The following is a 15,455-nucleotide window of genomic DNA, read 5'->3' as shown; positions in this document are numbered from 1 at the left end:
AGAACCAGTGGGTTGAAATTAAATCAAAAGAGTTTCTGGCTCAACATTAGGAAGAACTTCCTGACCATTAGAGCGATTCCTCAGTGGAACAGGCTTCCTCAGGAGGTGGTGGGCTCTCCTTCCTTGGAGATCTTTAAACAGAGGCTAGATGGCCATCTGACAGCAATGATCATGTGAATTTAGGGGGAGGTATTTGTGAGTTTCCTGCATTGTGTAGGGAGTTGGACTAGATGACCCTGTAGGTCCCTTCCAACTCTATGATTCTATGATCTGGTTGCGCCAGCCTATATGTGGTTTTATGACTTGTAGTCAATGACGTGGATCTGGGTTTTTGATCTAATTTGACAATTCTGTAATCATGATATTGTTTTGTTTGGATGTGGTTTATTTAATGTTTTTTTTTGTTATTTATACTTTATTAAGTTTTTCATAAAGCATATCACAGACGTTCATTCCGTCGAACGAACGGAGGCACTTATCCAACACCTTGTGCACCGCCACCATATATTCTCCTAATCTAAACTGCCTGAACTGATCGAGTTAATTAGATGCCGGCATGCCAGTTCCCCATTCCGAGAGCCCCCGGGTAAACAAGTCCCAGATTTCAAAATGCTGAGCTTTAAACATTAGATGCTTCTAGAAAAGCGGACCAAATCTCTTCAAATTGTTGTTGTTGACATTGCCGGCGATATGCTATCCTTTCTTGCACAGCCAAAGCATACATTCCCTCAAGCCAAGTAATAATCGTGCCGGTGAAGCCTTCACGCCACTGCAGCAGGATAAGCCGCTTCGCAATCATTATCGCACGTGCCGCCCATCTTCGCTGCCAACGAGTCAGTGACCAGGTCGTCGGGAAGTAATTCAGTAATATCTGCATGGCAGAAATAGACTGGTCAATGTTAAGTACCTTTTGCATCCATCGAGCAATCCCATCCCAGAAATATTTTAACATCGGGCATTTCCACAGCATATGAACCAGGCCCGCCTCTGAGCGTAGACACCACCAACAAGCCGAAGATTCAGCCAAATTGTGCTTATACAGATGAAGAGGAGTCCAATAAATCCTGAACAAAAGCTTTTGTTGAATTAAAATCAAACGAAGATCTTTCGAACAATGGCGGAGACCACTACAGATAGCTGCCCATTGAAAAGGGTAAATAGGGCAGTTAATTTCCTCGCTCCATTGACAACGCAAGTCTTCCATAGAGTATTGCACATCTTTTTTCAGGCATAAATATAAAACACGGACTGGCTTATTTTGTTCAATTGCATGTTCTAGGGTCTGCAGGAGAGGCGGAGCATCCGGAACCGCCAAGGCGTCTATGCCAAAAGAAGTAGACAGTGAATGCTTCAGTTGCTGGAATTGCAGCCATTGGTTAGCTGGTAACCCAAAGACACTTTGTAAATCCTCAAAAGAGAGAAATGCGTCCTCGTTGCTGTCTTTAAGCTGGTTTATTTAATGTTGCTGTAAAGTTTTTAATGTTGTAAGCCGCCCTGAGCCCACTTACGGGATAAGGCAGGATATAAATAAAAAAATTAAATTAAATGTAATAAAAATGAATTTAAAAAATAAAAAGATTTTAGTTTACCAGGACCCATTTACCCTTTACTATGCAAAGAACTTCTGAAAGGAATGTAAAACAAATGGAGGATCTAGGCGGTCTTTCCTTCCATTCTCATATTTTTATAGACTCTGGGAACAGCCACAAGATTCTGCTCCCCATCCCCAGCCAGCCTTGCTTCTAGTGAGATTTAAAGGCACACACACCTTCCAAGCTTCTTCTAAGCCTTCCAAGGTAGAAAGGCACATTGTGGCTGTTGGGGTGGGGAGGAGCGTGCAAAACTAGGAGATTTCCTGCCCAGACCTGGGGACTTTTTATATAACCACAAAAAAAAAACCATGGAAAATTAACAAACAATATTAAAAATTAATTTATCAATATTAATTAGTCAAGACCTATTTTCACAAACTACATGTCACTCAGCAAGATACAAAATATTAGAAATTTCAAAAATCTTCTTTTTAAAATTGTTTCCCGTTTATCATGTCAGATGTTGACTTCATACGCTTTTAAACCATTCGCCCATGGGTAAATTAAAGTGCCAGTGCCAGGAATATTCCGCGTGCATTCAGTTCTAATTTTTGTAGATGTTTCTTTCTTTTTCTCATATTGTCAAATTCAAGGCTTCATCACTTTTTCAAAGTAAAGAACTATTTTGCAAGCTTTTTTTGTCCCCAATTAGTCTACTCTGCCACCCTGCCATTATTTACTGAATGATACTAAGTGGGAGGTTACTGAGGCTGTGGTAAAATTTTTGGGTGACATTCTTAAATTTAAATCTGACCATGTATGAATGCATATGTAATCTCTGTTTTTTTTTTATTTTATCTCCAAAGTTTAAACTTCTTACATTCTGTGTATTCTCATTTGTGATTGTTATGCCATTAAAGATTTGGTACATGGGCACTACATTTTCAAATTATACTGAATACGTGTACCTTGTAATAGGATAATCTGGTTCCTCAGGAACTATCAGCTAAGAGAAACTTTGGAAGGAGAAGGAACGGGTAGATCAGAAAGCCTTGAGTGTCCTCATATGATCCCCATTCACCAATAGGGAGCAAATCCAACTATCCCTAATATAACATTGGACAATTTTGCATTAGTCCTGTTGTCTTGTCCATATTGTAGTATTAGTACATATCTTGACCAGTTAGAACTTGAATGAGAAGCAACCCCCCTCCCCCATCATACAGTGTAGGGAAAGTTTTAAAATATAAATTTAAATGTGGCACTAACAGCATCCAAAGTTGTATTGTCAACATAATTTGCAGTTCTGTTAATGAGCAAGAAAACATGCAAAAGAGACTTAATGTAAGGACAGTTTTTATTGTTTCCTTTCCAAATGTGAATCTTCGCTGCACAACAGAATTTTAACACATATATTTAAATGGTCTTTGCTTCTAGTCTGTGGCATGTGAGAATGTGTACATGTATAGGGGAGAATGTGTATATACTAAAAAAAAATTCCACTTGATTCTGCAGCAGGCCCTTCTGATATTATGGTGAATGGGAAGAAACCTCAGGTTCTTAACCCATTCCTGCATCTTTCATGATTTTACAGAGATTTTAACATTTGTGAGAAAACATGCAGTAGCCATTCCATAAGATTATTAAAGAATCATTAGGTAGGTGTGTCAGATGCTAAATATATTTGATTCTAATCTCTAATTTAAAAGTTTGGCTTTTATTGCTCTTATATTTGATGTAACAGCTCTTACTTCATTATAGCTGGGAGGTCTGCATTCTGATTTTTTTTAATGGTTTAGGAATGCAAAGATCTAACCACTGTGACTGAAACGGCAATGTTTAACTTACTTTGTGTATTTGTGAAGGAATTTGGAAGGGGATATATTTGAGAATTGTTTTGTTTCTGCCAAGAACTCTGGAATGGAATAATGCACACAGCATCAAATTAGTATGTTTTAGCTATTTTTATGAATACTGTTAATTTGTATGAGGTATGGCTTAGTGAGAATCTGAGTACACATCCCAATTGATACATAGTTGATCCATTAATAAGAGAACAATTGCCAAATGTCTAAAATTAATCAATTTTCAGATTAATTATGAATCAACATTCATGTTCCCAATGATATTACTTATTGAGGGATAAGAGGAGTGAAGGTCCAATTTAGGCTAGAAAAAACAAACACTGCAAGATCTTCTTATATACCCCAGTGTATTCATCATCTGAACCTGCTATTCTCATGATACATTACTTAGTAATGCATAGAGGAGTTGATGGAATGGATCCCATTGAGATAGGCAGGGGTATGCAGACTGTAGGAGCCCTCTAGGCCTTGGCAAACTCCTTATGGTGTCACCAGGATCAGAGAATTACCTTGCAATATCTGGTATGGATTGGGCCTTCACAGGGCTTTTTTTTTTTTTTAGCGGGAATGCACAGGAACGCAGTTCCGTCTGGCTTGGTGTCAGGGGGTGTAGTCTAATATGCAAATGAGGCCCTGGTGGGCTTTTCCTACAAAAAAGCCCTATGTGAAACAATGGTGATGTCAGGGGGTGTGGCCTAATATGCAAATGAGTTCCTGCTGGGATTTTTCTACAAAAAAAGCCCTGGATCTTCAAGCTGTTTTCTTCAGCCATAGTGTCATCCAAATGTCTCAGTTGTTAGGAGGGTCTGTTCAGTGCTGGGAGAGATGCAGCCAGGTGAGATACCTCTTGCCCCAGCAGGTTCCCAAAGGCTTTTTGAACTTTTTTGGCCCTATTTGGAATTCACAGATTTCACAGATGTTATATTTACTCAAAATGAGGATCTAAAGTAGCAGAACCCATTCCATAATCCTGTGGTAGTGTTCAGATGTAGTCTGAATCTAGCCTAATTTCTTACTGCAGTTGCCTCATACATCATTCTTTGTGAGTCCCTCCCCTGTGAAACTTGAGGTAGAGTTGCAAACCACTGGAGATTTGGGGGTGGAACCTGAGGAGGGCAAGGTTTGGGAGAAGAGGGACTTTATCAGGGTATAATGCCATAGTGTCCTCCTTCTGAAGCATATATTTTCTCCAAGTGTATTGCTTTCTGTAGTTTGGAGAGCAGTTGTAATTCCAGATCTTGAGGCCCCACCTAGATGCTGGCAACTCTAGCAATAGCTTTGCAAATAGTAATGCTTAATTATATTGCTGTATCATTATTGCTTTCTCACACATACACACATGACAGTGAATTGTTGCTTGTCGTAGCTCAGGAAGTTGCAGTATTTAAGGACAAGTACTACTCAACAGCCACTGGATCATTTTCCAAGCCAAATAAAGTGGAAAAGATGCCTTTCCTTCCAAAGGCAAAGAGAAAAGAGAATTAACTCCTTACACATTAAAAACATGGTCTTTTGTCTTACATCTGAATATGTATCAGTGTAGCACTACTTTTTAGTAAATTTAGCTATAGCTTAATAAAATAGTTTGAAGATGGACCCTGGATCTGAAAGAACTGAAAACTACTTCTCTAAACCACTCCATCAGTATATTAGATTGATTCTTTTGTTATCTGACTTCTGGCAGCTGTCTAGATCACATGAGGTATATACTTTATCATTACACCTTAAGTTGTCTTGTTATAGGTTGCTGTTCACTAAACAGAGCGTTTTCCAGGTTGGAAAATCCCTGGTGATTTAGGGGTGGAACCTGGGGAAGGCAGAATTGGGTAGGGAAGGGACCTCAGCAGAGTATGATGCCATAAAGTGCACCCTTCAAATCATCCATTTTCTCCAAGGAAATCTGGAGATCAGTTGTAGTACCAGAAGATCTCTAGGTCCTACCTGGAGAAAAGTAGGAAAGCTAAAGCTCAGTATGAATTTAGGCTATAGAGAGATGTTAAAAACAACAGAAAGGTGTTCTTTTTTAAGTTCAAAGTAAGAAAAAGAGCAAGAACATGGTAGACCCACTGCAGGGACAGGAAAGTGGAATTTTAACAGATGATGAAGAGAGGGCAGAACTGCTCAATTCCTACTTTTCCTCACTCTTCTCTCATGAGAAAAAAGCTGCTCAACCTGGCAAAAACAGAACACATGATGAAGGAAGGGAGTTGCAGCCTAGGATCGCATGGGGTAGTACATAAACACCTAGTTTCTTTAGGTGAAACTATGTCCTCAAGTACTAATTGAACTTGAGGACATAATTTCTGAGCCGCTGGCCATTATTTTTAAGAATTCTTGAAGAACAGGTAAGATGCCAGAAGATTGGAGGAGGGCAAATGTTCTCCCCTTTAAGAAGGGGAAATGGAGGATCTCCGTAACTAACAAACTGTCAGCTTAACATTTATACCTGGAAAAGTTTTAGAACAAATCATCAATCAGTCCTTGAACATTTAGAAAGGACCAGGTGGGCAGCTGTGTTGGTCTGAAGCAATAGAACAACATTGGAGTCCAATAGCACTTTTAATACCAACAAAGTTTTATTCGCAGTGTAAGCCTTTATCACACAGAAGCTTACATTTTGAATAAAACTTTTGTTGGGCTTAAAGGGGCTTCAACTTTGTTTCATTTAGAAAGGATGACTGTGATCACAGGCTTTTAACATCTAATGGGGGCGACCAATACTTCACCACCCTACAGCACTGGTATCCTAACCCAACCCAAACAGAAATGTAATGTGCTAAACAACATCCAATAACATCGTGGTAAATAACGCTAATCAAGAACTGATAATAATACCATCTAGGGATTAGAACTGTATATGTTTGAGATGTTTTAATGATTTTATTTTGATTTTATTGTAACTATAGCAGCGCCAACCTCACGGCCTCACTGGATCTCTTTATTTCAGTCTCTTCGGGGTATTTTACTTTATTTGATGGAAATAGAATTCTCTTCGTAGGGGACCACAGCAGCTTTGTAATTTTTCCCAAAAATATAGGCTCTCAAGAACTTTAACTCAAACCACAGATTTATTATAACACAAAGTCTTAAACTTGGGGATATGGGAGATATTTACACAGGCTAACACGTTGCTCAGTTGTTTCAGGCTTTACAATCACTTTTTCTTTCTTGTTTGAATCTCTCAGTTACACAGTTCACAGTTTCCCTATAACTTGCTCTCTACCTCTAGCCAAGGTCTGGCCTCTTGGGAATGATGTGCCAAGTCTCACCCCTCGACTGGAGTCTCTCCTCTCAGCCCTTCTGGTGTCTCAGAACCACATCCACTCCCTCAACCACCTCACTAGATCTTCAGAGTTGTCTATAGGTGTCTGTGACCGTTCAGGTCTTGACTGACTCACACTTGTTCCTCACACACAGCCCTCTTGGCTGGTTTTGTCGAGCTTGCAGCCTCTGGAAGTCTTTCCCGTCACTGTCTCAAGCTCCTTCACAGAATCAGCTGCCCTCCCAGTCTCGGTCAAGCACGAACTGACCCACTCAGTCTCTGTCAGGCCCCAACACTGACAGACTTCTGACAGGAACCAACTCTGTCAGACACCAACTGACTGAATGACTGCCTCAGCAGATTCTGTCACTCAACCACTTTCCCTCCCTGAGAGCTCCGAGCACTTTGCCCCCACCCTCAGGTCACCTGACGCAGGCCCTGTGCATCTTCAGTTTCTGGTTAACCCCTAGCTTTCCGTCACAGTAACGATTTAATTCCTTGTTGTTTTAACTGTTGTTAGCCGCCCTGAGCCTGTCAGGGGAGGGTGGTATATAAATATAATAAAATAAGACCAGCGTGAGTTTCTCAAGAACAAGTCATGTCAGACTAAACTTATCTATTTTTTCAAGAAAGTTACTACCTTGCTGGGTCAGGGGAATGCTATAGACATAGTTTATCTTGATTGAAGTAAGGCTTTTGATAATGTTCCACATAATATTCTTGTTGACAAGATGGTAAAATGTGGTTTGGATCCTATTACTGTTAGGCGACTCTGTAATTGGTTGACAGATTGTACCCAAAGAGTACTTCTTAATGTTTCCTCACCCTCTTGGAGTGACAAGTGGAGTACCTCAACGATCCATCCTGGAACCTGTTTTGTTTAATATCCTTATAAATTATTTGGATGAAGGAATAGAGGGAATGCTTGTTAAATGTGCAGATGATACTAAATTGGGAGGGGTAGCAAATTCAGTAGAAGACAGAGTCAGAATACAAGATGATCTTGACAGGCAGGAAAACTGGGCTAAAACAAAATCGATTTTAAGGGGGATAAGTGTAAAGCTGCATTTAGGTTGGAAAAAATGAAATGCATAATTATAAAAAGGGACTTGTCTTTGTGGTAATATGTGTGAAAAGGATCTAGGGGTCTTAGTGGACCATACACTGGACATGAGTCAGCAGTGTGATGCGGTAGCTAAAAAGGCTAATGCAATTTTGGGCTGTATCAACAGAAATATAGTGTCCAGATCATGTGAAATGATGGTATTGCTTTACTCTGTTCTGATTAGACCTCACAATTTAAGAAGGCTATAAACAAGCTGAAACATGTACAGAGGAGGGCAATGAAGATGGTGAGGGTTCTGGAGAGCAAGTCCTATGAGAAAAGGTTGAAGGTGCTGGGTATGTTTAGCCTGGAGAGGAGACAACTGGGAGGTGATATGATCACCATCTTCAAGTACTTGAAGGACTGTATCACACACATCTCTGTATAGTGGAAAACACATATGCAGACCTGAAAAAGTCTGGACTGTCATATTAAGGATGGTGCAGAGTTGTTTTCTGTTGTCCCAAGAAGGCCAGACCAGAATCAGTGGGTTGAAATTAAAAGAGTTTTTGACTAAACATTAGGAAGAACTTCCTCACAGAGCAGTTCCTCAGTGGAAGAGGCTTCCTCAGGAGGTGATGGGCTCTCCTTCATTGGAGGTTTGAAAACAAAGGCTAGATGGCCATCTGACAGCAATGCTGATTCTGTAAATTAGGCAGATTGTGAGAAGGAGGGCAGGAAGGGTTGCACCAGTGCTTAGTTCTCTTCGCCCATTCTTACACACCCAAGGAAGCACTGTTAGCTATTTTGGGGCTAGGCAGCAATTTTTTTTCCAGGCCAGTTTAGCCAGGGATCCTGGAGGGGTTTTTTGGGGGGGGGGGCATCTTCTGGGCACAGGAGTCACTGGGGTGTGTGGAGGGGGAGGTATTTGTGAATGTCTTGCATTGTGTATGGGGTGGGACTAGATGACCCTGGAAGACCCTTCCAACTCTTATGATTCTATTACTTTAACTAGTTGTCAGGCCTAATCAGCCTGCCATGTCAGCCTCCTGAGCTGATTGCCTGGTGGAGCTCTCTTTGTTCTCCCAGCCCCTGCCCATAGGCAGGAAGATCAGGCTTTAATTGAGGGCTCCTTATCAGCCTCAGACTCAAAGAAGAAGAAGATGATATTGGATTTATATCCCGCCCTCCACTCCGAAGAGTCTCAGAGCGGCTCACAATCTCCTTTACCTTCCTCCCCCACAACAGACACCCTGTGAGGTGGGTGGGGCTGGAGAGGGCTCTCACAGCAGCTGCCCTTTCAAGGACAACCTCTGCCAGAGCTATGGTTGACCCAAGGCCATTCCAGCAGGTGCAAGTGGAGGAGTGGGGAATCAAACCCGGTTCTCCCAGATAAGAGTCCGCACACTGAACCACTACACCAAACTGGCTCTCCTTCTCTGACTGGTTATTCTGGCTTCTGTCCCCAGACCAGCTGTGGATGTTTTGACCAAGCCCATTTTTGGCCATGCACCCAGCCACTGTTTTTGAATCCTGTACTCACAAGCACTGTCAGCAACCATCAAATAAAAGTATACACTATGCTCTTGGGCATATGGACACCTGGTTGACTGAGCACCTTGCAGCTTAGTCAGGCTGTTATTTAAAATCTGTAGGTTTTTTAGCACCTTTTGGGATATCTATAAAGTGTTATTTTCTGCTTGGTTTTTCTTCTCAGAATTAATATCCTTGTATTCCCAACTTTTTTGTATCTTCAGCCTTATGAAACTATTGTTTCCTTTATAATTTTTCTCTGTATCATGTTCAGATTATCTCTTTTAAAATGTGTAATGCTGAAAATAGTATATTGATAGATACCATGATTCATCCTAAAGTGGCTATACATCTCAGCTTTTTCAGATCTGTGCATATGTGTTTTCTACTATACAGAGATGTGTGTGATACAGGATGCGCATGTGCTCCGTTACCTGTTGTAGCCACCATCCAAAGAAAAAAACAAAGCCACTCTTATACATCACCCCAATATCAAGGTAAAAGTTTGAGTTTATAGAAAAGCAGACTGATAGGCATTGCTCAATTTTTCCAGACTTGAGACAGCCAGGTTAGTGCAAAAGGATGGGGGAAGAGCCTTGTAGTAAGCCTTTGAGCAAGGTATGCCTTGTACAGTACTTAATTATCTAAAGTGCTCTATAAATCAGTATTATCACTCTTGTCATCATCAGCATGGATTTGTTGTAAGATTCCCATGGCAAAGATGCTAAAGGAAACAAGAATGCCATCTAAATTACAGAGCATTCTAACACTGTCTCTAAAATAATTAGCAAAACAGTCACTGAAATGCATTGTGATTTCTGTAGTGGGGTTCAGATCAGCCTGTCCGTTCAAGCCTTTATTGTGATGGCGGGGGGAGGGGGGAGGAACAGAAAGGAATTTATATCTCTCCCTAGTGATTGTCTGTGGACTGAGTCTCACTGCATAGTTTATGAAACTAACCTCTACATTACAAATGATAAATGTGTTCAGTGGTATGATCTAGCCAAACATAAGCACTTTTAAGTCTAGTTGTTCCAACAATAATATTCAGCATGAATTTAATCAGTGGGTCTTTGAAGTGCTTTACTATTTCTGGGTTGTGGTCAACATGTACAAATAAGTAGGGCTATGAAACTGGTATATGTAAAACTCACTGGAAGCCTATCTAATTATTCATAGTATGTACTATTAGTGGTTATACCCCAACATATCAGATGCTGTTTCTTTAAAATGAATTGTGTTCTCTGTGAACTGAGTATAATTATTATTTAGACTTACATCTAGCAAAGATGTAAATGAATAGAAAACTAGATAACTGAAGCATGTGTAACCCTATTAACATTCAAACTACTCACGGGTGCAGACATATTCGAATTCAAGTGTTTTTAAGATCGTGGGCAAGGTAGCTCTTTGAGGTGGTGCCATCTAATTACATATATAAATAGCTTCCAGTGTTCAAATATTTGTGAGGAAATCTCTTATGAGTGTGACTAATACTACTGGCTTAAAGTAGGCAAAGTGCAGGTGGAGGTTGTGCAAGCTTTCCCATGGATACCTGCCAATGCACCTGAATAATTTTGGCCTAAAAACTCCATAGTCAAGTATCTATGTATCTAATAAGCAGGTATCACCTAGAGCACTTAACTGAATGGTGTGTGCATGTGTCGTACTTACTTGCTTTTTGGCTTGTACCATAGCATGTATTTTGATGAGTGAGGAGGGGCATGTGTATACTTACTTTAATTTTGGTGGAATGCTGGGTTGCTTGCTGTTGAGTTGGCTTTGGATCCCCTGTCTCCTGACTGTTCTTGAATTCAAGTTTCTTTCTTCAGCAGTGTCAGGTTCATGACAAATAAATGAGATGTTCATATAATGACATACAAGTTTCACTTATGCTAAAAGCTGCTACACAAACAGGAGGATGAATGCCAGTAACACACGATGGTCAGCGTGCAGAACTAGTATGGGGGAGACCAGGGTTCAAATCACTATTCTATTGTCATGAAACTCAGTGGATGCTCTTGTGGCCATCGTTTTTTCTCTGTCTAACCTAGCTCACAAGATGTGAAAATAAAACTTGGGCAGGGGAAGAGAACCATTCTTTTAGCACTAAGCTCTTTGGAGGATGGATGGGACAATAAATAAATAGTAATAGACTGTTACAGAAACACTATTTCATGATGAAAGTGTCATATGCTCAGATTATCAAGTGATGATTGCCATCAGCTGACTGAAACAAAGAGTGAATAATTTCCCCATGCCTTCATCTTTAGCTTTGTGTACATGGGAAAGAGGAATGCTCTCATTTGAGTTGCCACTTAGAGGTGACTGTCTAATCTCTATAGTGGGAATATGAATTTTGGCAAGGCAGAATATCAAAGCAGAGCTGGAGGATCCAGTTTGGACAAACTAATCAAGGAATCTATGGGGAATGAAAACTTTTTGTGAAATTCTGCAGATTTTTTTTTTTTGAGATTTCTGTACATTATGTCCCTTCCTCACCAAGGTTTGCCTAAAGTGAATTTTGAGTCACATTTGGAACTTCCTCTTAGGCAATGTATTTGAGGAAAGTCAAAATTCTTTCAATAAGGATCCCATTTTGAGGGGAGGGTTCTAAGTTTTTCAGAAATTGTTTCAAGGGGTGAGGAAAGAGCCAGGGTCGTTTTACAGAAAAAGAGGTGGTGGAGCTCATTAGCATAACTCATTAGCATATGCTGCCCCCCCCCAGCCAAAAGCAACCCAACACAAGAAAGGAGAGGCCTGGGCAAGCGAAACCTGATTGAGCTGGCTAGAGATCCAGTCAGCCCAAGCAGGCCTTGCTCACCTGGGGCTCTCCTTTGCCACCCTTCCCCCCCCCACACACAGTCAAAAGACCAGCAAGCCACCTACCACCAAAAATCACATAAGAAGTGGAGAAAGGGTGGTGTGGGCTTCTCCAGGGGTTAATTAGGGCTACAGGAAGTGTGGCAAAGCTCCTGGTGGCTGGCTGGCTGGCCGCTCTCCTAATCCAGGGATTGTTATGCAGCTGCACCTACTATTCAATGGACAAGGGCGGTGGGGAGGAGGAGGGGGAACCCTCAGAAAGGTTCAGGAACTGCTGTCCTGTGAACTCCTGCTGAATTCAAGGCCTCGGAAAGAGTGAACTTGCTTTGCCATCATTTCCATCAGACTGTGGGCCAAGTTTTTATAAAGGGTTGTAACATTGCCTTCATGAAGAAATTGACCAGTCCTAATCTGTGGGTGCAGTAGGCTGCATACATACTATCTCCACTTTATAGCATAAGGATCAAAAGACTACTGGTGAACCTGCATATGAAAGTCATTCAGTGGGTCATGTCATCAATGCAAGGGGGGCATAGTCATGATGAATTTCAGTTTTCCCTGTTTTCTTTGCTTGTATATAAACAATAGGTAAGCCTGTTAGAATACAGCATTTGGAAACTGTCAGAGGAGGGCCTTCCCTTTTTTAAAAAACACGTCTGTCTTTAAAAAATGTTCTCTTCCTTAGCAACATACAATTCCCAGTGGAAAAAAGATTAAGCCATAAATATTGAAAAGAGATGCTTGAACTTAGTAGTCAGTATAATAATAAATGCAAAAGGACAAAAAAGGATAAATAATTCTTTTTTAAAATGTGCTATGAAGAACCGGAATAAAATAAACAGCAAGATGTGTGATTCCAGGAAGTCATATGATCAAAGGCAATGCACTGAATAGCTTATTCCTATTCTTTCAGATAAAATGAGTAATGCGATGAAGTTGTGTTGTTAACACTTCTGGGGGTGAAGCTTTTTATGCATGACTCAAAGATTCAATGACAAGGAAAGATAGTGTTGCTTTTAGATAATAGTGTCAATTTAGGGCTCGAAATGGTATGTGGGCATTGCTCGTGGTACTTTTCCAAATCATTTGAATGGAAATATTAGATTAGCTAACCTAGAGTCAGGTCTGTTAGTTAGATAAACCCTCCGACTGTTCCTGACTGAAGGAATCATAGTTTGGACTAAAAGAAGCTGCTGCTTTTTTATTCAGGGTTTTGTAAAATGTACCCTGCCATCATAATGTTTTTAAAATACAATGATTTATTAGATTGAAAGAGGATAACAAGCAAAATTTCACAGTTTTGTCTTTTTACAGGGAGCTTTGTCCCAGTAGGAAATCCTCTTAGCAGAACACTGTCAGCCGGACTACACACGGTAAGGAGCTCTATTTTTTCTTTTTGCATATAAAAAAAGAATTTAAACTTAAAAAAATCTTTCTTTACAAGTCACCATTGTACAGAAGCTTTCTTATACTTCGCTTCAGTGACAAAAGGACTGCCTTCTAGAAAATAATAATCCATGTAGGTTTTCTGCCTCCCGTAGCTGCTCACTGCAAGTCAAAGAACAAAAGATCCAATATTATCTTTGCACAGTATGCTTGTAATTCATTAGAGTTAAGTATGGCTGACTGGAATTTGGTATCCTTGGTATGTCTTTGGATAGGTGTCTATGAAGAATGAGGAAAAGAGATCACAACTGGAGCTTGGCTTGGATGTTCATTAATTGCATTTTCAGTTGACATTGAAATTAATTTAACATTTGCCATTTATTGTTAGTTGAAGCATTTTATTGTTAACAGTTGTATAATATCCTGTGTGAAATCAGAGTCATATTTTGGTCTTAATGTGCTTTAAAATAATTATCAGGCACAAGAATTGGTTGGGGTTTTCAGTAGTAGTATATAATGCCCCCTTTTAAAGATGTGTATCCCAAAGATTTCCTCTTCCTGTTTCTTGATTTGAAATGTCATACTGCTGTGGCAAATTTTGGAACTAAGAGAAATGGACTTTTCCTGTCATTTATATCAGCAGTCTTGTACTTAGCACTGGAAAATTCTGAATGCTGCAATTATGATGCTTCCTTGACAACTGAGTGTCTGACTCCCACAAAGAATTCTTCTACAAAATCAGTGTTTCTCCCTCACAAAATGCTTGGACTTAGTACTTGACTTTCTTTTAGGGCTCCTATTTCAAGCTTTGCAGAACTTCAGTGTATACTGACAGAGTTGTCAGAAAAGCAGAGGGTCCCCAAATTCACTACAGAATAGGGGGACCATTCTGTGTGGTGATTACCATCATATGCACATGTACCCGGAGTCAGTAATGTGGCCGATAAGAGTTAAAAAACTGAAGCTAGATAAGAGGGGCTGTTGGTGGGTGATTCAGCTAATGATGGGGGTGGTGTTCAACCTTTACAGGATGGGGTTACACTTCTATTTAAGGATTAATCTTGCATCTTGGGAAATTGTTAGATCCACCTCTTACTTTGGAAAGCTAAACGACTTCTGTAACACCTTTATCTACTTAAGAAGATAGCCACTTTGGGGTAGAGAGGGCCTGGCCATGGTTAAATATGCCTTAGGTTGGACTGCTACAATGCACTATACATGAGGTTGCCTATGATAACTGTTCAGAAACCTCTGCAGTTTCAGAAAATGGCAGCCAGATTGTTAGCTGGGGCTAGGAAAACTGAACATGTTTCACTATTGTTAAATAATCAGCACTGACCCCCATGTTGTTAGTAGGGTTGCGAAGTCCAATTCAAGAAATATCTGGAGACTTTGTGGGTGGAGCCAGGAGCAAGGTTGTGACAAATACAATTGAACACTGAAAGGAGTTCTGGCCATCACATTTAAAGGAACCACATACCTTTTAAATGCCTTTCCTCCATTGGAAATAATGAAGGATCAGGGCACCATCTTTTGGGACTCATAGAATTGGACCCCCTGATCCAATCCTTTTGAAACTTGGTGGGTATTTTTAGGAGAGGTACTGGATGCTATGCTGAAAATTTGGTGCCTCTAGCTCAAAAAACAGCCTCCCCAGATACCCACAGATCAATTCTCCATTATACCCTATGGGGATCGATCTTCATAGGGAATAATGGAGTGCCCAGCAGACATTTCCCTTCCCCCCCTTTCTGATAACCCTGAAGAGGGGGGAAGGCCTCCAAACCAGGGGATCCCCTTCCCCTACCTGGGGATTGGCAACCCTAGTTGTTAGTGGGCATGATTCCAGCTGCTGGTTTTGATTTATAAAGCCCTACATAGATATCTGAATTATAATCTACTCCCTAGGGTGGCCATAATATCTGCAGGCCAGCCAGGGACACCTTGAGGGGGGAAGGAATGTGCGCCCGCGCCGCCGGAAACAGGAAGTGACGTCACTTCCGGTGATG

The 15,455-nt window shown here is 40.7% G+C and overlaps 1 protein-coding gene across 1 annotated transcript in view; it reads left to right on the top strand.

Moving 5' to 3' along the window:
- Positions 1–15,455, top strand: part of AHI1 (Abelson helper integration site 1) — a 185,652-nt gene that overhangs the window by 125,628 nt on the left and 44,569 nt on the right. The window contains exon 21 of the mRNA XM_060239870.1: positions 13,375–13,433. Within this exon, the coding sequence (XP_060095853.1) occupies positions 13,375–13,433 (59 nt within the window). The remainder of the gene's footprint in view (positions 1–13,374; positions 13,434–15,455) is intronic.

This window comes from Heteronotia binoei, chromosome 1 (assembly GCF_032191835.1).
Source record: "Heteronotia binoei isolate CCM8104 ecotype False Entrance Well chromosome 1, APGP_CSIRO_Hbin_v1, whole genome shotgun sequence".
Lineage (NCBI taxonomy): Eukaryota > Metazoa > Chordata > Lepidosauria > Squamata > Gekkonidae > Heteronotia > Heteronotia binoei.
The sequence above is the reverse complement of the archived record's forward strand: the minus strand, read 5'-3'. Positions and strand labels throughout refer to the sequence as shown.